The sequence below is a fragment of the Brachionichthys hirsutus genome, chromosome 17 (assembly GCF_040956055.1).
Source record: "Brachionichthys hirsutus isolate HB-005 chromosome 17, CSIRO-AGI_Bhir_v1, whole genome shotgun sequence".
Lineage (NCBI taxonomy): Eukaryota > Metazoa > Chordata > Actinopteri > Lophiiformes > Brachionichthyidae > Brachionichthys > Brachionichthys hirsutus.
Genome location: NC_090913.1, coordinates 5,747,590 through 5,768,838, shown reverse-complemented (window position 1 = coordinate 5,768,838; position 21,249 = coordinate 5,747,590). Strand labels below are relative to the sequence as shown.

Genomic DNA, 21,249 nt, shown 5'->3' with positions numbered 1-21,249 from the left:
GCTGTCATGTGAATCAGCTGGGCGAACAAGCAAAGGGATAAACAACAACACGAACCCGTTTTACTGCAGGAGAGGTAAACAAATACTGTTCACGTTCTTCAGATCGACCCGTGATCGACCCGGGATCGATCGGGGAGAACAGAATGGTTGTTTTATCACAAGGCGAGATATGCAATTCGTGACTTTTGTGCAGAATTAGCCATGCTATCCACAAGCTAGCATTTGCGGGTTGCCAAATAAGTTGGAACGCACTCTTGCTAGTCGGCAGCTTACGCCTTCTGCTTTGTCATTGTTCGTGTGTCTGAACCTGCGCGGTATCGATAGGTAATATATGTATTATACTCGTATTATATTTGTTAATTTATAGCACACGAAGTCGCAGCGTATGAGCTACGGGCCTATCTGCAGCCGCCTTGCGGGGGGGGGGGCATTTAAACCCCCGTTGAGTCGAGCATTGGGAAGTTAGCTAGTGTGCTCGTGGGATTAGCTTAATGGCTAGCTACGTACAAAGTGCATTCGAGGGCAGAACTCTTTAATACATTTCAAGCACAAGTGAACGAGTATCCAACCGATAATGTATCCAAAGCTAATGCTGGTTAGCCGAGCTCACGGGCTGCGCCAGTGTTCAGCCATTACTTTGCATCATAACAAAACGTAGGCTAGTTGGCTAGTTGGGTCGCTTCGACAAACAACAAAGATCTGCAAAAAGATGAAGGCGCTTCTGCTGTTATCAGCGAAACTACAGTTTAACCGAGCTCCATTAGTCCTCGGCGTTTATAGAGCCTGCGTGTAACCGGACAGGCCGAACGGATCCGGCGACGGAAATCCGCGTCTAGAAACGATTTTGTTTTTTTTTTGTTTCTGAACAATGAGTGAGGCTGAAATCACATTGTCCCCAAAAACACTGTTGTTGGTCTTTTTCCAATGTTTTCGTTTCGGCCTGCAATTAGCTGTTACGTAATCAGGGACGCAGGACATTATAATAACAGGAGCGGGTTGTGAGAATTTATATATATATAAAAAAAAACAAACAAACACGAGGCCTCTCTCCGGGCACCACGACGATCCTTTGTTTGGATACACAATAAGTCAGAGTCGGGTCGATGGGACAGAAATCTCAAGCGGCTTGTTGGCATCAGTCGGGATCAAAGGATCAAATCGACATTTCTTTTAATCTCTACTGCCATCTAGTGCTCAACATGTCTTCAAACACACACTGCGTTTATTTGTTATAGATGGCCACTGACTATTAAATGTGCAACGTTATAAGACAAACGCTATACAGAAAAAACAAATAGGAACTATTTTACACTAGTTTGAAATTCTAATCTTTAATTGTGTACAAAAGTGAAATGACTGTAATGAAAGATGAATCATAGTATGTTTTTGGAAGCTGAAATTATATTGATTGAGCGTGTAATTAACTTCAGTTTATGTTCTGCCACAAGTACATGCAAAGGGAAATACTTGGCACTAAATCAATCAATCACCATTAAGAGTATAAACTTAAGGAAGAATGACCTCTTAGATATGTTTCCACAGTAACTGGATGCATGTTTTTGTCTCCAGGTTAAATCTGGGGAGGCGGGGAGGATGGCAGGAGCAGAGGTTTTCACTCCTGCAAATCCCACCTGCAAGATTATGACCTTCAGGCCCACCATGGACGAGTTCAGCGACTTTAACCAGTACCTGGCTCATATGGAGTCTCGGGGCGCGCACCGTGCAGGCCTAGCTAAGGTAGATGTGATGGAGTAATAATAGTTTACGTTCTTATGGATGTACTGTTCAATTTTAAACGGCAGTACTTTTGTCCCTCAGGTGATCCCACCTAAGGGCTGGAAGCCCCGTCGTACTTATGACGACATCGACGACTTGATGATTGATGCTCCGATCCAGCAGATGGTTTACGGCCAATCGGGGCTCTTCACTCAGTATAACATCCAGAAGAAGCCTCTGACCGTGCAGGAGTTCAGGCGATTAGCAAACAGTGACATGTGAATATCATGGAATTGTTTCATAATTTATTTTTTCCAGCCCTTCATTTACACACTTACTGCAAAATGTATTGTCTTTATCCTCAACAGTTACTGTACACCTCGCTACCTGAATTATGAGGACCTTGAGAGGAAATATTGGAAGAACCTCACATTTGTCTCACCCATATATGGTGCTGATGTCAGTGGCAGCCTTTATGATGAGGTAAATTATTTTTGTATCCTCTTACTTAACTTTCTAGTGGTCCGTGTCCCCTTAATTCTGTTAATGTTTATTTTTGTATTTCTATTATTTCATTTTGATATGATCAGTCCTTTTGGTTTAGCTTTAATGTATCTAGTTTCTTTACATCTTGATTTCCTTGCTGATTCTGAAATTAGGAGATCTTCGCACAAAGTTGCCTGAATAACAACGTAAAATATGTTCAAAATAAGTTCAGAAAGTATTGAACGTGCACACTTTGCACAATTTAGGCCAACTTTATAATCTGAATTTTTAAAATGTAAACAATCTGATATGAAAATATAACCTCCACTGTAGCTTTTCTTTATGTGTGGTTTACAGTTGCTGTAAAGAGATGAGTGTCAGTGTGGCAGCCAGCTTGAACAACACTTTTTCATGCTCGCGTATCCCACACTTCAAATCCATGCAACAGTTCTCGACATCAACACTTCAGAGACATGGCACACTTGGCAACTGCCTCTGAAAATCAAAGCGATATTACAAAATCCGCTTCACAGTGAATGCTTCAACAATATCACAATGCTGAAAATAGTAATTGAGACGTCTTCTTTCCCCACGAGGCATATTTCACTCATGTCATGTACATGTGTCTTATTGGGTAGCGGTTAAATGCTGCTTTTCACAATCCGTTTACGTAGGCTGTTTCGATTGGAAGTAATGTTTTCAGGACTGGTGTTTGGAATCCCAGCCGATCCTGACAAACTGTGGTCTGATCTCCTAGGATGTGGAAGAGTGGAACATTGGCCATCTGAACTCAATCCTGGACGTTAGCGAGGAGGACTGTGGCGTATCCATCCAGGGTGTCAACACTCCGTATCTGTACTTTGGAATGTGGAAGACCACCTTCTCCTGGCACACTGAAGATATGGACCTGTACAGCATCAACTACCTCCACTTTGGCGAGCCCAAGTCTTGGTTAGTGTGGCTGAAGGCACCAACAATCAATGCAATCAAGATCAGTAGTATGATAAGTTGTCACGGTGATGGGGAAGCACTGGTTTTACTATTAATACCTCTTTTTTTTTATTACTTATGTTGAATACTTGTTTGTGAATAATATTACACTGAGTACATCTTCATAGTAAACATAATAGTCTTTATTGTTAAAACATTTAATGATGATTGAGTTTTATTTGTATTTTTCCGTCAAGTGGAATACCTACTCAAACTCATAACAGTGCTTTTTTCCCCCAAGTTCATTTTGATGGCGCTGGGACCCGAACCAGAATTCATATTTTTAAATGACGCAGCCGTTCTGTTGCGTACAGCCTTTGGGTCTTGTTTTATTGTTGCTTGTTTGCATGCTGAGGAGGGGATGGTGGTTTACTATCCCTGGGATGTTTCAAATAACACTGAGAAGAAAAGGTACAAAATCTGGAACAGTAGAGATCAGATGGCATGGGTAGGAGTATTTGTGTCTTCTCTGGAGGCTCAATCTTATGACTGATTTGGATGGTTTAATGTTAAGTGTAAACTGACTTTATATATATTGTACTAACTCGGTGTTGAGATATATTTAAAGGGAGATAACGTTGAAAATGAATTGCCTTGGCGGCAGATTTTCCAGAATTGCCAAACATTTAATACTTTCTTGAAGCTTCTTATACGAATTTCATCGTAAATTATGATTGGACCAAAGGCAAAGGTCCCATTAAAATCAAGTCATTATGCATTATGTCGCAGAGAATGAGCTGGTTTTTCCGGAGGTGAATAGTGCAGGTAGGTCAACATCGAGTTTTTATTTCTTTGTCAGCTCGGCTGGTTCCGTTCCTCTCTCCCTCCCACCCTGAAGGGAGTTAACGCTCATTAGAGCAGTGAGCCCTGCAACCCCACAGTGATCAGTGTCACCGCCAGATGGGGATGCACGCGCACTTACTTTCACAAAGAGCAGTGGGATGTGCACCCACACACATCCATACCCTTATCGTCTAACACACAAACATGCACACACACTCACACCCTTTCATCTCGCTGCTATTTTGACATCTCGTCCCTGAAGAGGAGCAGCTCAAAGACGCACCATTTTCTCCCCTCTTCTCAATCCCCTTCAACTCAGTGCGGCACCTCTACCTGAGTTTGCCTCTCTCGTTCTTACACCGCTCTGCTACGACAGTAGGAATGCCACTGACTTGGGGTGCATGGGGCGAGTCAAGTGGAATACCTACTCAAATCTTGAGGGACCTCCGTTCAAGGATTTAGCCAATAGTTTACAGTGAGATTGTATCAGTAATGTGGCACATGAAAATCCAGAAAACACACACAAAGTTTTACCGGCACTTTAAATAATAATTAGCGGTCAGGATTTTATTTCTGTCAGAGACGGAAGCAGTCTTCATATTTTGAAATGTGGTGTTTCAGAGAAAAAGGCAGATTACGTTTGGTATTTCCACAGAAAGTTTTTGCCAAGGAATCAGATTTTTGTGTGTTTTAATGGCTGTCATTAGTGCAGCACTGGGTAAAGTCAGCCTGCACAGTCACTCACGTATTCACCACTGGATGGCAGTCGAGAAACTGTAAAGGATCTTTGAAAAACAGTTTAGGCAGAGTGAGCAATACATGATACCTGTTTTTTTTCTGCTCCCTATCTGTCTGCTGTGTCTCAGGTACGCCATCCCTCCTGAACATGGGAAGAGACTGGAGCGTCTGGCTACCGGTAATATATTAATTCATATTGTCTTTGTGGTCTCCATGTAAATGTAGGTGGGAGTGGTGGGGAAAAAATAATAAGCTACTTACAGCGTGCGGAAAGAGTCCTTCTTGAACAATTGCACTCTGCAATGAGAGGGCACCAAAGGATAAAGACACAAACCTTCAATGAGTTCAGACAAACAAAGCAGAGATGTAGTCGGGACAAGAATATAATGATGACGGGATGGCAAAAGAAGTGTAGGAAAATCCATCCATCCTGCCATCTATTATCAGACTTAATAAAGCGTAATGCGTACAGTTATTAATACAACTAAGTAATTGTACAAGTGTTTCAAGAGAAGAAATTAAATTCATGCTTGTTAAGGAGATGTAAAATGAGATTGAACTTACAAAACTGATTATTACGCATGAGCGACTGAGCAAACCCGCGAGCAAAATTTAGCTTTGAGACGCGAGCATAAAGTTGAGATCCGAGCGACCTCCGGATGCTGCCGCTAAATGGCCGAGCGCTCCGTGCGCACTTCACTGTTTTAGATATGTACGTTCCTCAAACAGAAGGATGCTATCAAGAGCACGAAGCCTTCCAAAGGAACAACTATTAAGTCCAACTTTATGTAAGTGTACGTGTAAAGGTACAATTACAGCTTAAAATGTCTACGTACCGCCCCCCTCCCCCCCCAGACCGCTGTTAGCGCTATCGTCTGTCTGAAGGTAAAATTCATAATAAAACGAGTTGTTGGCGTTGATTAGAGTGATTTTAGACGGCCAGAACGGATTAAATTGTTTTCAGTTAAAAGTTAGGAGCTCGGTCCAGGAAGGAATTATACTCGTCTGTCAAGGTATTACTGTAGTTTCAGTTTTTCTTCTGTGCTTCTCTTTCTGTGTGTTAATGGTTTGTTTGTGTGTGTGTGTGTGTGCGTGTTGGCGTGCACGCACATATTTTTGTTGTTTTCAGGCTTCTTTCCAAACAGCTTCAAGGGGTGTGAGGCTTTCCTTCGTCACAAAATGACTCTGATCTCTCCTTCCATCCTAAAGAAGTATGGCATCCCGTTTGATAAGGTAGACATTTTTTTCCCAGGCTTCCTTTTCTTTGTCTTTTTTTTTTTTTTTTACTTTCTGTCCTGTTGCTTGTTTGAATTCATTTTGGTTCGACTTGATTTTTGAATGCCAAAGCTTCATAGTGTCTCATCCCTCATTTATTGGTGTGACATCCCTCCTGACCTTTCTGACCTTTATGGTCTAGATTACTCAGGAGGCCGGAGAGTTCATGGTGACGTTCCCGTATGGGTACCACGCTGGCTTCAACCATGGCTTTAACTGTGCGGAGTCCACCAACTTCGCTACATTGCGCTGGATAGACTACGGAAAAGTGGCCACACAGGTAAACGTTTCAATTTTCCTCAAACTGGCTGCACCTTTTACTTCAGAAAGGCTGACGGATTAAAATGAAATTGTAGCCACACGTTGACCGGATCAGATAATTGAGGGTGATGAGTTGACTTTGCCTGTAGCCTTTGTGTTTTCTAAAACGGAGTAATCGTTTGTCCTCCCCTTCCTTCTTCCAGTGCACATGCAGCAGAGACATGGTAAAGATATCCATGGAACCTTTTGTTAAACGATTTCAACCTGACCGATACACTAACTGGATGCTGGGTAAAGATTCTGCCCCGATTGACCACACACATGCGACTCCCAGCACGACACCAGAGCTTCAGAGCTGGTTGCAGAGGCGCCGTAAGACCAAACCCACCAATAAAGGGTACTGGGACAATATTGGTTCGGTTTTCTTTGCTATAACCGTTTCACAATCCATTTGCCCAATCCAATATTCTTGATTTGTTTATTGATCCTTTTTTTGCCTACGTCGAGCAGCAGCCACTCTCGTATGCGCTCCAAGCGCCTGAGAACCACAGAGGAGCCTGTTGGCCTTGATGACAGCAGCAAGAGGAAAGGCCTGGGGGGTCCACCTGGGTCCAAGGTGCGGCGGTCTGAGATGGGGACGACGTCCAGGGAAGATGAGAAGGAGAGTAAAAAGGAAGGCATTTCAAAGCACGCCCAGAATCAGAGCTCGGTTCAACTCTCCGGTAAGATTCTGGCTTCTATCACGTCTAGACTTGGAATATCATTTTGAACGGCAGAGTTCAAATTGATATCCGCTTGCCTATTTGCCTATCATTGCCTCATGATTTGGCAATCCTTGTTTACCATGTTGGATTGAGTAGTTTATGCATCCCATTATCCTCCACAGGTCCTTGCAGACAGATTTGTGTGGTGAAAGTAAATCGTGTTGAGAGCAATGCCTTGGGTCTCTCTGATAAGGAGCACTCTCACCACAGCCCCTTTCAGTCATCAGCTTCACGTGTGATGAATGACTTAAAGGTGGATGCACACACTCCTGTTGACCTTGAACCCCTCTCGGGGCCAGGGGACATGAACAGGACGACAGAAGGACTCTCTCAGCTGCCCGACGCCACTCTGATGCGGCCGGGAAACGATGAATCACGGCGTCGCGCTCCTGGAACATGTGACCTTTCAACGTCCCGGGACTGCCCTGTCGGGGTTCTTCCTCTGGAGGACAGCGGCCTCCATTTGTCTTCCCAAACAACAAGTGCTTTTGCCGAGACGGAGATGAACGTCTGTCCTCCTGATTCGAAAGCCCAGACATCCAGTTCCGCATGTGCAGAAGCCACTTTAAGCTCAACACCAAACACTGACAGCAACATGGACACAAGTGCTGGGAATTACAACATTACTAAAACGGACACAGTAGTTCATCCAAAACACATCGGGCTGCACCCCGCCGCAGACGCGCTTTGCGCTCTCAGAGCCGAGCCAGTAGAGGGCGATAGTTCTACATCCTGTTGCTCCTGCTCCCCTTCAGGACACAACTGCAGCAGCAATGAGGGGAATCCTTTACCTCCTCTGCTACAGAAGAATGCAGTGGACATGCCACATCTCACCCCCGAGCCAACTGCTAAGGTTGGAATCTGCCCGTTGCCACCCGTGCTGACCCAAGAGATGCCCTCCCTTACCCCGGCTCATGACGGGGCAACTGATGCCACAGGTCCTTCAATGTACAATCATCAGGTTGCACCTGTCCTTCAACGGGAAACGCCGACTGGCTCCCCGTCCTCTCAAGGATCCCAACAGGAAGATGAAGAACCTGAGTCAAAAGAACCTCCTCCTGTAGAACAAACCGCCGACGGGAATTTAGATCCTCCGTATAATCGTGAAAGGGCAGAAGTGTCTGGTTTAGAAGGAAACACGGCTCGTTTGACTGCCAATGGTCTGCACAAAATAACATCTGGCGGCGTCTGTGAAATGTCGCAAAGGCCAGAAATGGCTGCTGATATCGATCGCACAAAGCTGGACGACGTTGCTGGACAGAGTGAATCTGCCTCTCACCGGCAAGTTCAGATCGCTGCACGGCGAACAGAGCAGCAGCGCGACGTCACGGAGAAAGCAGGTCAAAGAGACCGTGTGTTGAACCTGAACCGTAGTGGGTCTGTGTTAATGGGTTCCTCCAGTTGGGCTCCGTTCGGCCCTAAAAGTGATGGTCATTCCGCATCACAGCGACACACTACTCGCCCCGCTTCACATTGTAGTGACCATAACCAATACACGGAGCCCAAACCATTTCCCGGTAGCATCTGGAGAAACTTTAATTTCCAGAGTCCAGCAGTACTGACCCAAAGTCTGAACCCCGATCTCCCAGCCGACTTCACCCAAGACTCTCTACCTTACACGATGTGGACTGAACCGCGCTTCAAAGAGGTCACTGACCTGGAGAGCCCAGACCTCCATGAGTCAGAGAACCAGGAAGAGGAAGGTGGGCCTTTAACTTGGGCCCAGCTCAAGCCCACCTCTATAGTCAAAGCTATGGAGCCGCTGGGCGCTGGTGGACATTATGAGGCCCATAGAGGGGAGCCGGACAGGACCGAAGCCCTGTCCTTATGCAGGGAGCTGGGAAGACCAGGGGAAACCGAGGACAACCTACACTCGGCCGGTATTGTTTCACCAGTGGTGCTGCGGGTAGAGCAGGGTGAAGTGTCTGATGTGGAAGAAGAGGGATCTGATGATGAAGAGGTGGAGAATCAAAGCGGAGCAAAGGGAGAGAGCAGTAGCGATTCATCGGATGACGAGGAAGTAAATCGTACCAATAAGTATGCGTGCTATGAATCAGTCCTGGAACCCGGGGAGGTGTGCGCTGTGAGTACCCCGTCGCACACAATCGTACATTTGTTAGTCTTTAATTCAAGTACAAATATAGATTATGAGCGCTCTTATGCTTTTGAATGATGTCTATCTCCACTGCAAAGTACCCCATGCTGTCGGTGAAGATAACTAAGAGCCGGCGTCACCCACTCAGGAAGCCTACTGCCAGGGCTGTGCCCACTGCAGTCAAACAACAGGCTGCCAGCGATGACGGTGCGTCCCACACACTCGTACGCGAAGTTCACACAGTTCACCGAAAGGTATCGCAAAGGATTAGCGTTTAAAAGGCTCATTCATTCTGATATATCCACAAACCGTAAGCCAAGATGCTCATTTCAATAAGAACCAAGGCGTTTGGGTTTCATTGGGCCGCAGTGGGCGGCGCCGGGTCAGAAGCCACCTGACCTGTGAGCCAGAAGAAAGTCGTTCTTTTTGTTGGTTTGTCAATCTAAAACACTCCGATTATTATTTCCTTTGTTAAATGTTAGCGTCTTTACAAAGTTGGTCCAGAATGAACACGATTGACTCGTGTTGTCTGAACCCTGCTAGCAACAAACATTTCCCTGTTAAATAATGTCAACATTGATGTTACTCCCACGGTGGAGCTTTTTATAACTATTGAATCATTCCGCTCTGCGGTCCCCCCCCACACGTCCCCCTCCTCTTCCTTTTAAAAGTTTTATGTCCCCCCAAATGATTCTGCTGACGTCAATGCAGACATAAACTAAACGGATTTCACTCTCAGGTTTACCGTGGTAAAATGGCTCGGTGATAGATCTTGCTTTTAAAAAAAAATAAGAATTGGTTTAAACGGTGAGAATGAGGCTTCTCAATTGACACTTACACGCGTTCACATTCACCATTGCCACGGATTAATAATTGAGAAGGCAATTTAGTTGTTTATTTCTGAGTAAGAAATGACCATGAATTGACTGGCTACGATAGATCTATTTGATGAGGACGAGAGCTCTTCATCAATTTGTGTAAATCCATGAACGGATAGGTTGCTGTTCATTGACAATGCTTCGGGAAATTAGCGCTTCTCAGGATGGATTGTGTCTGACTTGGCAGCAAGTTTATTTATAACCCTGAAAGTCAATCGTGTGAGTGTTGCATCCTGTGCTTTTGAAATTCAGGTCTCTCAATCATTTCAGATTCTAACCAGGCTTAATGAACAAACTACACAAGGAACGAGGGTTTGGACTCTGCTTTGTTTGAAGAGCCATTAGCTGAATAAGGCAATAAAGCTTTGTCGTTCTTCACTTAGAGCCCCCTGAAACAAGCCTGGCAGAGGAGGATGAGTCTGAAATGGAAGCGTGGGCGAAGCCCCTCATCAACCTGTGGCAGAATAGAAAGAGCTGCTTCACAGCAGAGAGGGAGTACAACGCACAGGCAGCCGCCACGCAGCCCTACTGCGCTGTGTGCACGCTCTTTATGCCCTACTATCAGGTAAGAGCAGTTAAATCTAGTACAGGGATACATGCTTCACATCTTTATGAGAAACATAATCATTCATTCATCTTCTTGAGGATGAGATGCTGCCCATTGTGTCACTGCGCTGCCCAAAAATCTATTAGACAGAGTATTCCAGACTTGGGCATAATCACATATAGAGGCATGATTGTATCTCCCGCGCGGTGACCTAAAGATGAGGAATCAATAGTAAAAAATTCGATACAATTGGACTCTTTGATTTGGCCCATTAAGCAGGGTCTGCAACCTTCTGTTCGGATTTCCATTCTGCCTGCAGCGACTGATCCCGTCTGGAGCAAGCTGTGTCTGCTGACTTCAATCAGCTCACCGCTAACCCAGTCACCACTTCAGATCACTCAGCCAACTCTTACTCTTATGGATACACTCTCAGTGATCACAGCGCATGCTGCCGTAGCATCGTTTTTGTTCCCTTCTTGCTCTGCCATAAACTGACACAACTCTGCTACTGGTTATTGCTAAAATCATAGCATTGCGTGAGTAATAAAATTATATCCGAGCAACGACAACAAAATCATTCTAATGTATGGGAAAAGGCTAACCCCGTCGATGGTGAGGTTCTCCTGCTTTTTCCCTCCTGTGGTTTTACTGTCTTGTTAAAGAGCCAGCCCCTTGAAATAATCTTTTTTTTTCTTTAGGTGGAAGACAAAGCAGACGACAACATATCTGATGTACCAAAGTACACCTGCAAATCTTCAACTCCAAAGGAGGGCTCTACTCTGACAAGGTCCAAACCCCTAGTTCCAGAGATCTGCTTTTCCTTCCGGGAGCAGAACTGCCCCCCGACGCCGACTAACCCTCTGCTGCAGGAAGATGGCACCTCCCCTCTCCTCTATTGCCAGGGCTGTTGCCTTCAAGTCCACGCAAGTATGTCTGCACAAGGCGTGTGTGTGTGTGTGGTGTGAGATAAATATCGTTCATAGCATCTACGTAGCATCTACGTAGCATCTATCTAGCACCTCCCCCCACCTCATCATTCGTTTTTCCGTGTTGTGGCGTTCTCTCAGAGGGGGTCAGTGGGTTTAAAAACTCGATGCTCCGCTCCGTTTCAATATTCCAACCCCCCCCCCCCCCCCCCTCTGCCCCTTTCCTTCCTGTGGTTTGCTCTATTTTATTTATTTCTATCGTTAACCAAAGAGTGAATCTTCTGTCTTCACCGCAAGTACTTCCTTTCCAAGAACCCCAAGCCAGTGCAACAAGTCCTCGCACACAACGGAGCCCCCCCCCCCCCCCCCCCGCGCGCATTTCTGTTCCACTCGACACACAGATGCGATAACACAGTCCCTCGCTTTAACAGCCCTGGGTCTATTTCCCAATGTGCACACATTCTGCCAGGATCTCGAGCTTCTAACCTTCCTGCAGGAAAAGACGCACTATTTCCAAAAGCAGTGCAGACGAAGCCACAGCTTTCAAAGCGACGCCGTTTCCCCGCGTCGGTTTCGATCGCTCATATTCTCCCGCCGCCGCCAGCGTTGACCCCACCTCAGTTGTCACTCTGGGCGGTCTAGGTGGTTTTCCTGTATAGTCTGTATGTGCTTAACTTCTAGATGCGATGTTTGTACCACTGCTTTCAGTGTGTGGAGGAAATGTGGGCGAAGAGGAGGAAGAATATTTGACACTGATGGGGGGGGGGGGGGGGGGGAAGTTTGGTTTTCAAGACTCGACAATAAGTACGAGTTGATACTTCGGTCCCTTTCTACTCTTATTTGAACTGGAGAAATGGAAAAGGAGGAGAGACTACCGTAGACTTTAGACTTTGTTTGGTTTGTTGATGGATAGTTGGGAAAAGCCAAAGAGACATGCTCACATATACAGACTTATATTTGCGAACTAACCCCCCGCCCCGCCGCCCACACACACACACACAGTTCATCCGTCTAAAATGTCTAGCACATTGATATTAAGCAGCTGTCGGCTTCAAGAAGAAATACATTTGTCTTACTTTTGAATTCAAAATATGTTTTTGCCATTTAGAGGCCTCCAGCATTTGTTTTTTTTGGAGACGCTTTGTGAAACCAAGGACACACACCAAAGCCTAAACAGCGCCATAGCAGTGGCTGTTGTTTTTCACTCAGCTCTGCTTTATGGTGTGTTTTCAGCCTTGACATCTGAGTTAAAAAGACCTTGCTACACAAATGACTGAAGAAAAAAGCCCCGAACAGCAACCTAGAATAACAAAGACGCATAAATAGAGCTCTTCCCTCTTATGTTGTCAGCTTCTCTTACTGAACCACAAGCATTCCCTTGCGCGTGCGCGTGCACACACACACACACACACGCAACAATAGCTTTCCATTTTTGTCTTGCTGTAACATTGTTCATTTCTGCTTCCAACAAAACCATCTTTGTGTTGAAAATATATAAAAACAGTTTTGAATGTGGCTTTTTATTCTTTGTAACTGCTTATATACTAAACCCCCCCAAGCCCTAAATCTAAATTCTGTGTTTAAAATGTGTTGTTTAATGTGAATGGAATATCGTCATGATGCCATCGGGATTAAATGAAGAATTTTAACTGCGTTCAATTTCGAGTGTATATCTGAACGTGTACAGAGTTGTGTCTTTGCCCCTAATCATTCCATTCCTTCTTTAGGTTGCTATGGTGTTGCTGCAAGTGACATTGGTGAACAGTGGTTGTGCGATCGTTGCACAGAAGGAAGCTTTACAGCCGTAAGAAGGTTTTTCTCCTTGTGTTATTGCAGCCATGCAATCATGTAGCTATAGTACTGTATAGCTGTAGCTATAAAAATTTAAAGTGACTCTAAACTAAACATTTGTGCAGGAAAACGGCCATTCCAGTTTCTAATCTGACAGGTTTTCAGAAGGCTTAAATACAATAAATCCGTGGTCTACTCCAGAAAGTAAAGCATGTGTTTGAGAGCTTTTTACAAGGCTGTTTTTACTATTCAAGTGATTTGGCGTGCGTTCCCTCTCAGGATGGACGGACATGCAACAAGAATGGCTCAAGAGAATAAAAAACATCATTACAAACAAATTAGATAGGCATGGATATATATTGGTAATTGTATTATTTCTAGGACGTGAACGTATGACTACACTTATATAGTGCCATTTTGTCATTTGCAACTTTTTGTTGCATACTCAGTTTTTGTTTCCATGGAAATGGGATTTTAAAAATGTAGATTAGTGGTCTGTATCGCGCACACACACTCGCAGGCAAAATGTAATTTTTTCACTTTACTAAAGTTTACATCTATTATAACCATGAATAGTAGTTTTATTATTTAAAATTTTCTGCAAATTATATTTTTGAGATTCCCGTAGAAAGATGATTCAAAGGTGATTCTGATTTTGCCTCATCTCCTTCAGAGCCTGCATTTAATATTAGGTTTTATACGACTCTTGTCTTTTTACTAAACATAAAAGAGCTATCCTATAGCCACACACAATGCAGGTTTTGTATTTCAGGTGTGAAGATATTGGTTGATGAACTAAAAAATATTTCTCTCTCCTTGTCTTTTGTCTTCTCAGGAGTGCTCTCTCTGTAACCTCCGAGGTGGAGCGCTGAAGAAAACCCAAAGTTACAAGTGAGATAATCTTTTGTTCTGTGATTATCTCTGAATACTCATTTCTGATCTAGAGCTCAGACAAATTAATTTTGTATTCTGTGTGTGTCTGTGATTGTCATAATACTCTTTGTGTGTGTGTGTGTGTGTGTGTGTGCGTATATAGATGGGCCCATGTGATGTGTGCAGTCGCACTGCCAGAAGTGAGATTTAGAAATGAAGCCAAGAGGAGTCCCATTGACACCAGTAAGATCCCCATACAGCGATATAAACTGGTGAGGAGATGCACACGCACGCACACACACACACACTCACACGCGCACGCAGATGCAGTGCTGAAATTCAATGTGTCCTTGAGGACTGGCTCAGTCTAATTAATAAAGTGTTCACAGTTCTAATTAACAATGTGAGACGAACATGCCCGCAATCAAAGCTAGATAATTAGCCACTGGTGGGTGGGAAAGGGGTTGGGGGTTTATGAGTGTGTGGATGTTTGTCTGTGTGTGTGTGTGTGTGTGTGTGTGTTTGCTTAATGAGAAAGCTGGAGTGTGTCTCAGCAGACCTGACATGCTGCCGCTATAGTTAGCTCTCTGCTGCAGGCACCATGATGGCTCAGCAGAAAACAAAGTGTTGGAGGACAGACAGCAGATGACAAACGGAGACAAGCTCCTGTCCATCTCCTGCTTCGGTGATCATTTCAGCAACATGTAGTTAAAGACGCAGCTATTTAAGATGCAAGAGTTAAAATTGAGATGTACATTAACAGCTTTGTCGGTTTCAAATTAATACTCTAAACCAAAAAGAGTTGGGAGATATAGCGGCAATTGATATTATTTTTACAATTCGGGATGATATTGAATGTTGACTTTCTGCTGCCAATTTTTCCAACACGCAGAGAAGTGTTTTTAGGATAGGCCCATTGTACAGCCGAGAACGAAAGTGATGGACCCTCCTTCTTGAATTATAAATTGAAGTAAAAATAGCATCGGATGCTTCATTAAATACTAAGCCCCTCACACATTGTGTGGACGCAAAGGATTGCGTTGTGATGACACAGATTTTAGCCTGATTGACATTTAACACGAAGCCCCTTTCCTGCACATCATCCTTTTTTTATGCTTTCTGCGACATGTTTTGAAGCTTGCATTGGACACGCCGCCCCTGCAGCAGCCCGGTGCATTCATAATTTACTGTGGGAATGTTCTTCATGCATGGCTCAACACAGGCGCCCAAATACACCCTGGAGAAGGCACAAATCTGGGGAAAAGTGGGTCAGGCGAGCGCGTAAAAGCTCACATACATTAAAGCGAAAAGCAAAAGAAAACCAACATTAATTGTAAAAGTGTTGCTAAAGACATACGTTATTGCTTTTATGCACCCAAACACACACGAGTTTCACCCGTCAGGCTTACCGTGCTTCATTGGGCGGACCAGATAGTCAGGAAGGTTCGTCAGCGCATTGCTTGTCCATAATTGAGCAAGTATGGGAAAAGTTCTTAGGAAATGTAGGTCAAGTTAGTCACCAAGAAAAAGTTCTTAATTCAGGAAACAGGACAAAAAGTGGAAGGAGGGCTCTCATCACCCATTTAAATGAAGATTTACATCTTCCAAAACACGATACCTGTTGATCCTCAACATATAGCTGCATTAAAAGCAAACAAGGTCTGTAGTGGCGGTGAAACTTAACGAATGTTGACTAGGTTAATACATTATCGTATCTTGTGTCTAATAGTATCATGTTATCACAAGCTGTGTGAACCCCAGGAATTAGATGAATGAATGAATGAATGTGACGTAAGAGAAAGGAGGTTTGGGCAAAGTGGAAATGAAGAGCATAGGTGGGTATTTTACTAAGAGGAGGAGATGGAGTGAGACGGGAGGCTTGTGAAAGAGGACTGGAGCGCCAGCGGGGTTATAAAGGGAGGATGTCGTCATTCTTTCCCTTTGGTGGAATAGCTGAGGATTTGTGCTGGAGGAGAAGGGAGATGCCACAGCAAGGGAAGTGGACTTGATTTGAAATCAGATTTAATAAGTCTTCATCTGATCAAACATGCTAAAACAATAATTATCCAAGTTTGACTTTCATCATGATGATATTAAAATATCCCCGTGCTTAGCAAAATGCAAAGGGATTTAGGAACTATCTGCCAAGTTAAATTGTTTTCCTACTGCAGATTCAAATGCTAATTCTACATGCTCAAGATTCAAGATTCAAGATACTTTATTGTCATTATGCGAGCATAATAAAATCGTGAGAAGGCCCTGCTAGCAGTTGTTGAAGGTTTTCACCGTTTTTGTGTTTGTAGAGATGCATCTATTGTCGTAAGCGCTGTGCAGGGAAGCGGCAGGCGGGCGCTTGTATCCAGTGCTCATGTGGCCGATGCCCCACCTCCTTTCATGTGACCTGCGCCCATGCTGCCGGTGTGATCATGGAGCCTGATGATTGGCCATATGTCGTGTCAATCACCTGCCACAGACACCAATCCCGCAGTCCGTCAGCTGTAAGTTAAAGGACACGAGTCTCCTAAAGTCGTCATGAATCGGGTTGCTCTCCTGTAGAATGGACACAGCATAGAGGAGAGTAGTGGTGATGCACTTTGAATTATAATATAACTACAGTAATACCTTGACATGCAAGTAGAATTCCTTCCTGGGCCGAGCTCGTAACTCATTAATACGTTTTTCCCCATATGAAATGACTGAAAACAATTTAATCCGTTCCGGCCGTCTAAAAACACTCAAATCAATGCTAAGAACAATGGAAAAAACAATTTTAATTGCCACACACACACACACCTAATAAAATATTGCTTTGCAGGCAGGCTCGTATCTCAGAACGCTCGTACGTCAAGGTATTACTGTACAAGTATTAGGTGAAATGCATTTATTGTCACACAGACGTGTAATCGCTGCTCTCTGTGCACACTAGAAGCAACGAGCGTGCCAAACGTCCATCGCACTGGGCCAAACGGTGATCTCCAAACACAAGAATCTGCGCTATTACAGCTCAAAGGTCACCCAGATCACCTCCCAGATGTTCTACGAGGTCATGTTCGATGATGGCTCCTTCTCCAACGACACCTACCCAGAGGATATTGTGGTGAGAATCTTTGATTACAGATATGCCAAAGCAATATCCGTTGGGTGAACCCCCCAGCTTGCTCCTTTTTAATGACCCCCCACACAAAAATACAAAAATACCTACCAGTTGTTATCTGCACCTTACTCAAGTGATTTAAATAAATCCATGTCAAAACCATTTTAAGTTCTAAGTAGAAGTATAAGTCATATTTGTTTGTTTTAGGACAGGACAATAATAAAATATAAAACTAAGACCATCAAATATTTAAATAGCATTTTGTGTTTTTAGAGCAGGGATTGTCTGGCTTTGGGTCCTCCGGAAGTTGGAGAAGCTGTTCAAGTTAAATGGCCTGATGGACTCTTCTATGGTGCCAAATACCTGGGCTCTAACATCTCATACATGTACCAGGTACACACGCACGCACACACACACTCTACGATACATACATAATCTTGACGAATGATAGACACGAGGGAGATATCTGGTCCAGTTTCACACGTCTAGTCATGTTCTTGAGATTGCTGATTCAACTCGGCAACTAGACAGCGCCAGGAAGCAAGAAACTTGAAATCCCCCAATCATCGTGAGGTCTCTGACATCGACTAGCTCCCCTACACGAGATGGGAAATGATGGGAGGATGAAAAGAGGGAAGATACATAGTGACCAGAGTGAAAGCCAGTGGACAGGGAAGTGAAATGCTAAATCGAGAGGAGCAAGATAACAGGGAGGCGACAATCTGCATTATTCAAACTTCCTGAAATATTCAGTAAGTTAGGAGTCCTGCAGTTTCCACTTAAAGTTTTATTTAGTAGAGCTGAGAATGTTAAGCATTAGTTATGCACAAATGCATCTGTGACTCACGCTCTGCCGAAGACGGGTCAGAGTTTAGGAGAGGACGAACAAAAGATTTCATTTGTGAGGGTATATTTTAATATTAAGTAATTTCAGGCTGTTTTACTTCAAGATCTACATAAAACGATAAAAAACAAGAATTCTTGAAAAGGAAACATTTTCACCGCTGAGGTAACATAAAAACTTTATTAGTCACTTAGCATAGTTGTTTCATTTTCAGAGCAGCGTTTCATATTTCTGAGAAAAACTTGATTGCACCCACACCAGAATGTTTGGAAATTATGCTAGTTCTCATAACTATGGACATTTTTAGCTCCTATTTCAGAGATTAGTACTCTTGCAGTGCAACAGTTACATAGTCTATTCTGATTTTGTTCAGATATCTGTGTGAAAAAAAGACTTGTGTGAAATTTTATATTTATAAAGAGCAGCTGTTAATGATTAAAAAAAAGAGGACATCCTAGCAGAGATCATTTCCTAACAATCCTAGTTAGTTGTTAGAGCAGAAGAAAATAGTTTGAGTTTGGTGCATAGATGCCAAACTCAATCTCTGCCCACAGATATCGTTAAAGATATTGGGGGTGATTAGAAACCCCCCCCCCCCAGTCCCCCCAAGTGTTGGCAGCACTCAGCAGCTTAAATAGACCACCAAATTCTGGAGAACGAGGCGTATCTTAATGCTAAGTGCTATTTTCCTGGAGTTTCAGGTGGAGTTTGAGGACGGGTCTCAGGTGCTGGCGAAAAGAGAAGATGTCTACACTTTAGACGAAGACCTGCCTAAAAAGGTGAAACGAAGACTTGTAAGTATTAGACTTACTGGCAAAACAACAAGCTTTATATTCTAACAGTGTAAAAGTCATAGATTCTCTGCGCTTCCAGAAGGATTTTTTCACTAATTGCTGTTCCTCATGTCTCGTTATCCTAGTCGACCGCCTCAAGCATGCGTTTCCAGGACGCCTTCTTCACCACACAGGGAGAGCGGAAAAGGCAGCGGACACCCAACTCGCGTTTCCAGAAAGACTATGTGGCCCTGCCAGGCCTCCGTACGACTGCCAAAAGCACATGGGAGCAGCACAGCCACGAAGGGAAATGAAGTCATGGGAGAGGGATGAATGAAAAATGAATGCACTGAATTGAACAGTTGATGAAGAGGAGAAAGGTGTTTGTGTGGGTGGGGGAGTATCTGTGAGTGAACTTGTGCGTGAGAAGGTTGGATCTACTTCCTCTTAGCCACTGTCCACTCACCCTCCATATGAATGGATCAGGAGGAAACGATCAAAGGGAACGCGTGTAGAAAAATGATCCGCTTGTGTATTATGGACATATGGTTGTTTTGACAGCCTGGAAAATAATTGACAGGCTGGAAAATAATTCTGATTTGACAGCTCAGCTCTATTATGGGTTAACTGAGGGTGCGGCGAGCCTCGAGTTTCTCATCTGTCAGGGAAAGTAAACGTGGCATTTGTCACGTCGCCGTTTTTGAAATGAACAACAAAAAATGTATTCTTTGTACATGTAAATGTTACAGGTGAGATTTTTCTAACTAGCTTGCCTCTGGTTCTTGTTCTTAGGGTACCTGTTTTTCCCAGGTTTGATTTTGAATATTTAGGCACATTTGCTTGTAATATTTTCATCATGTTTTTTTCTTGCATGTTAACATAGTTTTATGAAAGCTTCTGCTGGGCTGAATCTAAATACATTATAATGGCTTCCTCTGCATTTTAGTCCATTTTGAAAAAAATCTAAGAATTGTTTGAATTCTGCAATTAAAATTAGGATGTGATTTGAAAAAATCAAAACAAGAATAAATGGCCACATGTTAATCACTCCTTAAAGTTATCTGGACAGGAAGCCATTTCTTCCTGTGTTTGATTCTCTGTCCAATTAATGTGAAATGCTACTGGTCCACTGTCGAATGATGCTGTTGAAATTATTTAAAATTTGTATTTATTTTTGGCTTGCTATAGTTGAGCTATTGCTAATAAGAAAAACAATAAAACTGTGTTTTTTGTTAAATTGTGTGTCTGTTTTTTTTTGTCCGAGAATTGGTTGTGTGCAGGAATACATTTAATTTGGGAAATATAGCTTGTGCTAAACATTACAAGTAAATCAATAATTCAAATACATTTAAAACGAACACAGTGGCCATTTATTTCCTTGGGTCCTAACCAATACATTTGCCATGAGTGAAGTCACATGGAAGGTTGTCAAGCAACTTGAGAGAAAGGCATTCTTTGATTTGATAAAACACACTACTGTAATGATTGGATGTCATTTAGTGATTATTACCTCAGCTAAGCAGCTCACAAATCAAAGCTTGAAAAATAATCAACTGGATTTGCTTAAGGTTGATACTTCTTCAATTCTCCAACCTTAAACAAGTCCAGTTGATTCTTTTTTTTTTTTTGCTCTTCTTGATTTACGTCGACCTCATGACTGAGAACCTAGACAGGAAAATCACACACAGCTACATTCAAGCTTGCGGTGTCCAAAACAAAGTTTCAAAGGACACTGCATGTATTTCTTGACGATATGATATATTTAATGTTTAATAAAGAAGTGTCGACATACAAAAAGAGCAGCAGCAGCAGCAATTATTTCACTTGAGTTTATTCGTAACAAATAAAACTTGTGTCGACAGAGAACAAAAATCCATACGGACCTGTTTTTTCGGTTTTCACACGCTCCGAAAACCAATGTAGGAAAAAAAAAGCACTTATTGACCCGGAGCATAAAAAAAAAAGAAAAGAAAGAAACCAATAAGTTTACATTTACAGACCAATTGGAGGTAATGGATTCATGTAACACACCATATTCAATTTTATACAATTTATAAACTCCAGTTTTATCCATCTACATGATACATTGGGGGGTAAAATATAACACTTTTGTGAAACTTGTCTTATGTGGTACAACAAAGCCACAATGTGATGCACGTACTGCTGTGCCATAGACTGTGATTTTAGGTGCTTCTTTGTTATTATGCCACTCTGTATATCTGAATTATTTTTAATCATATATGCATTTCAATTACTCGCTTTGTTTTGTGTTATTTACATATACACATCCATGAGAGCATTACAGGGTCCATCCTTACTGCGTTCAAGTAAAACTCCTTTGGGGGGGGGGGGGGGGGGGCGGGCAGAAGTGGGGGCTCGTCAGAGATAATTGAATACTAGTAGTAGTAGTGCATA

The 21,249-nt window shown here is 43.3% G+C and overlaps 1 protein-coding gene across 1 annotated transcript; it reads left to right on the top strand.

Moving 5' to 3' along the window:
- kdm4c (lysine (K)-specific demethylase 4C) lies at positions 1-20,071 on the top strand. Its single transcript, XM_068750631.1, has 22 exons — positions 1-74; positions 1,570-1,737; positions 1,819-1,994; positions 2,085-2,199; positions 2,960-3,153; positions 4,842-4,891; positions 5,843-5,946; positions 6,131-6,268; positions 6,453-6,646; positions 6,757-6,971; positions 7,136-9,096; positions 9,207-9,315; positions 10,370-10,551; positions 11,232-11,460; positions 13,187-13,263; positions 14,086-14,141; positions 14,287-14,395; positions 16,427-16,621; positions 17,050-17,220; positions 17,491-17,610; positions 18,763-18,855; positions 18,981-20,071. The coding sequence occupies exons 2-22, from the start codon at positions 1,594-1,596 to the stop codon at positions 19,146-19,148; spliced, it is 4,800 nt and encodes a 1,599-aa protein (XP_068606732.1). The 5' UTR covers positions 1-74; positions 1,570-1,593; the 3' UTR covers positions 19,149-20,071.
- The last annotated feature ends 1,178 nt before the right edge of the window (positions 20,072-21,249 follow it).

Bases quoted from the DNA above. Each gene is read 5' to 3' on its own strand.
- kdm4c (XM_068750631.1), top strand. From the start codon at position 1,594: ATGGCAGGAGCAGAGGTTTTCACTCCTGCAAATCCCACCTGCAAGATT. The intron at 5,947-6,130 runs GTAGACATTTTT...TTTATGGTCTAG, and splicing joins ATGGCATCCCGTTTGATAAG to ATTACTCAGGAGGCCGGAGA. The intron at 18,856-18,980 runs GTAAGTATTAGA...TCGTTATCCTAG, and splicing joins AAAAGGTGAAACGAAGACTT to TCGACCGCCTCAAGCATGCG.